Source organism: Pinus tabuliformis, chromosome 6 (assembly GCF_031772625.1).
Source record: "Pinus tabuliformis cultivar Carrire ecotype Pingquan chromosome 6, CPIR1, whole genome shotgun sequence".
NCBI classification, from domain to species: domain Eukaryota; kingdom Viridiplantae; phylum Streptophyta; class Pinopsida; order Pinales; family Pinaceae; genus Pinus; species Pinus tabuliformis.
In genome coordinates, this window is record NC_142292.1 from 38,458,604 (window position 1) to 38,461,485 (window position 2,882).

General features: G+C 36.6%; 1 protein-coding gene across 1 annotated transcript; it reads right to left on the reverse strand.

The window, feature by feature from the left end:
• Positions 1 to 281: 281 nt before the first annotated feature.
• On the reverse strand, positions 282 to 1,565 carry LOC149257101 (BTB/POZ domain-containing protein At1g63850-like). Its single transcript, XM_089455035.1, has one exon. The coding sequence runs from the start codon at positions 1,563 to 1,565 to the stop codon at positions 282 to 284; it is 1,284 nt and encodes a 427-aa protein (XP_089311161.1).
• Between the last annotated feature and the right edge of the window lie 1,317 nt (positions 1,566 to 2,882).

A 2,882-nucleotide genomic window follows, 5' to 3' on the forward strand; every position in this document is an offset into this window, starting at 1 on the left:
CTCATGTATCTTTTATTTCTTGGAAATGTGGGTAGTTTTACCATCCAACTATATGATCTCTTGAAATCCTCTTTCTAATCTATTTTCTATGGGAGAGGAGTTGCAACCTCCATTCCCTTCTATGCTTCAGATTGACCATCGTTATCAAACTTTTCAACTTTTGGTTTAGGTTCATGTATATAAGGAGCATAAGAATTCCCCAACCTTCTCGTCAAATAATTTGATGAGGATCATATGGTCATTTATATCCTTGCTGAAGATGCATATCTTGAAGCATTTCATCAACTACTGCTGTCCACTGATAGTCGTTCGAATGAGTCTTTCCAAAAGTCGTAAATAATTTTCTGAGCATGGAGTGGAAGGGTGTCACCCACATTCATAATTCCTTTCTCCAATGCCCATAATTTCTCACGCTTCAAAGGGTGTTTGAAAATCAGCAGAGCCATGGGATATAGCCAGTTGGTTAGGAAAGAAACCCTAAATGTAGCAGGCATAATTATCTCCCCATTACTCATTGCATTTAGAATCCATTCAAGTAAAATATCGGCTTTAAAATTCACACCAACCCGACTGTATCTTACTGAATCACGAAGGTAATCATTCTCGCAAAAGATTTCCACAAACCTTTGATAGAGCTTGTTATCGCAGCGCCTAATAACATCAAACAGCCACCATAGGGTAGACCAAGCACTAAGAGCCGGTTCTACCATGTTACTATCCTCGTTGATTCTAATACGTTCTACGATGCCATGAAACTCGTCTAACAGTGCAGACCTGCAGGTAGCAGCAACAGCCTTATGTGCGGATGTACGTGCGGCCTCAAAGTATCCTACAATACATTTCTCCCCTTCTGTGCGAGGTAGACTATTGTTTGTTCCACTAGAAATCGTAGACAACAATACGTCTTTCAAAGTCTTTCTCACCATATCTAAATTCGCAGGATCTGATTTGTGTGCGTTCATACCAATTCTGGCAGCTAAATCTAAATTCCCAGAATCTGATTTGTGCGGCCTCATACCAATTCTGGCAGCTAAATCTAAAGTCCCAGGATCTGATTTGTGTGGGCTCATACCAATTCTGGCAGCTAATTCCGGCAAAATGTTTATCATACCAATTCTGGCAGCTAATTCCGGCAAAATGTTTATCTGCAAAGAGGATAACATGGCTCGAAGTTTGACTTCTTGCTCTGGACTCCAACGAACAACTTCCAAATATTTCATGCATTGCTCTATGCCCTCACGAAATAACATTTCAGAAACAACTGGTAGAATATCTAGGGCTTCATCGACACCGGAAAAACAAAAGCGTTGGCCTGATTCACACGAATACATGAGCTGAAAACATCTGAGATAAATCTCTGCACTAACTGAGCTTCTTATCTTGAGTTCACGAGGTTGCTCGTCCAAAGACCAACGATTAGAAAGCCAAGCTTCATAAAACTCTGATTTTCTCAAAACTTTAGAATGAAGGTACACATTAGTTTCTTCGTTTCCATCTTCACTAACCACCTGTAATTTTATGTCAGCTGTTTCTTCATCTCCACATTGGAACAATTGATTTTCCATTGCTTCTGTTCTGAAAGCTGCCAGAAGAACCTGTTTTAGAAAATACCTCACCAACGAACACGCTTTCGCCCCTAATTATATTTCTGTGTAGTTTGAGGGTAAAATCTATAATCACAGCCTCGCAAATTGATTATCCACGCTATGGCTTCTGTTTTTAGTTCAGCCAAGGAGGTCACCTTTTTTATTTATACACGTCGTTGGCAATGCGGTCAGCTTTTTGATTTATGCACGTCGTTGGCAATGAGGTCAATGGTTGATTATGCGATGATGTCGGCCAACTCGACGTAGGGGACTCTCAAAGTCGCTGGAAGGTTTTGATGTATTAAATAGGATTTCCGGGAAATGGAACCCACATCCCTTGATCCAAGAAATACGCTCGCTACTTTATTATCAATTAAATTCATATACATATATATTTTTGCTCAATTTCTCAACCACTATTTTCAAGTGTTTTATTGTCATGATAATAGAATAGTGAGCCTAATGGTTAAGAGCATGTGTTTCCTAAATGAAAGGGGGCTAGAGTATGCATTCCTTGGTAGACTTAGCAGTCAAATCACTGTGTGGAGGTGGGTCCCTTGTCCCACAAACGAGGGGTCTCATAGGCCAATTTGGTGTCTCGCTTGGCTATGACCTTAAAAATAGATATTATTATTATTATATTATTAAAATCGTTTTAATAATAATAATTCATCCTTTCCACCCTTCTATCTTATATATTTCTTTTTTTTCAAAGAATTAATATATAAGATAGGTAGGTTAGAATTAATATATAAGACATTTATTTCAATATTTTGACTCACAATTTCAACCACTATTTGATGGTGTTTATGGTCCCATGCTATATTTTCTTTTTAATGAGAATAGGATTGTTTAATATTAAAAATTCATCCTCTCCATTGTTTATATAATATAAAAAAAAATATGCTTAAAATATTATGATTTCAATATATTTAATGATCATGGCTTAAGAGATTTTTGTTTTTTTTTGTGATTTTGTTTTAATAATTATAGTTTAATTTATGATCTCAGAATACTTCATTTATGATTTTATGTTGCAAACAAATGTATTTCCTTATCCAATTACTCTATTGTGGACGTATCCAAGTGTGTATTTGTACAAGTCATGAGTAATTTCTAGCCTTCCATAGTTGGTGTTGCATCTTTTATATTCATCAACAAATTGTGAAAAATTCTTTGTTGATTTCTCTCTCCATCTTGTCGAAACATAGTATCAAGAGTCATAACTGTTGTGAATGAGTTCCCTAATTATTTTGCAGGACAAGAACATGCATATACATGTTTATCCATAACTCA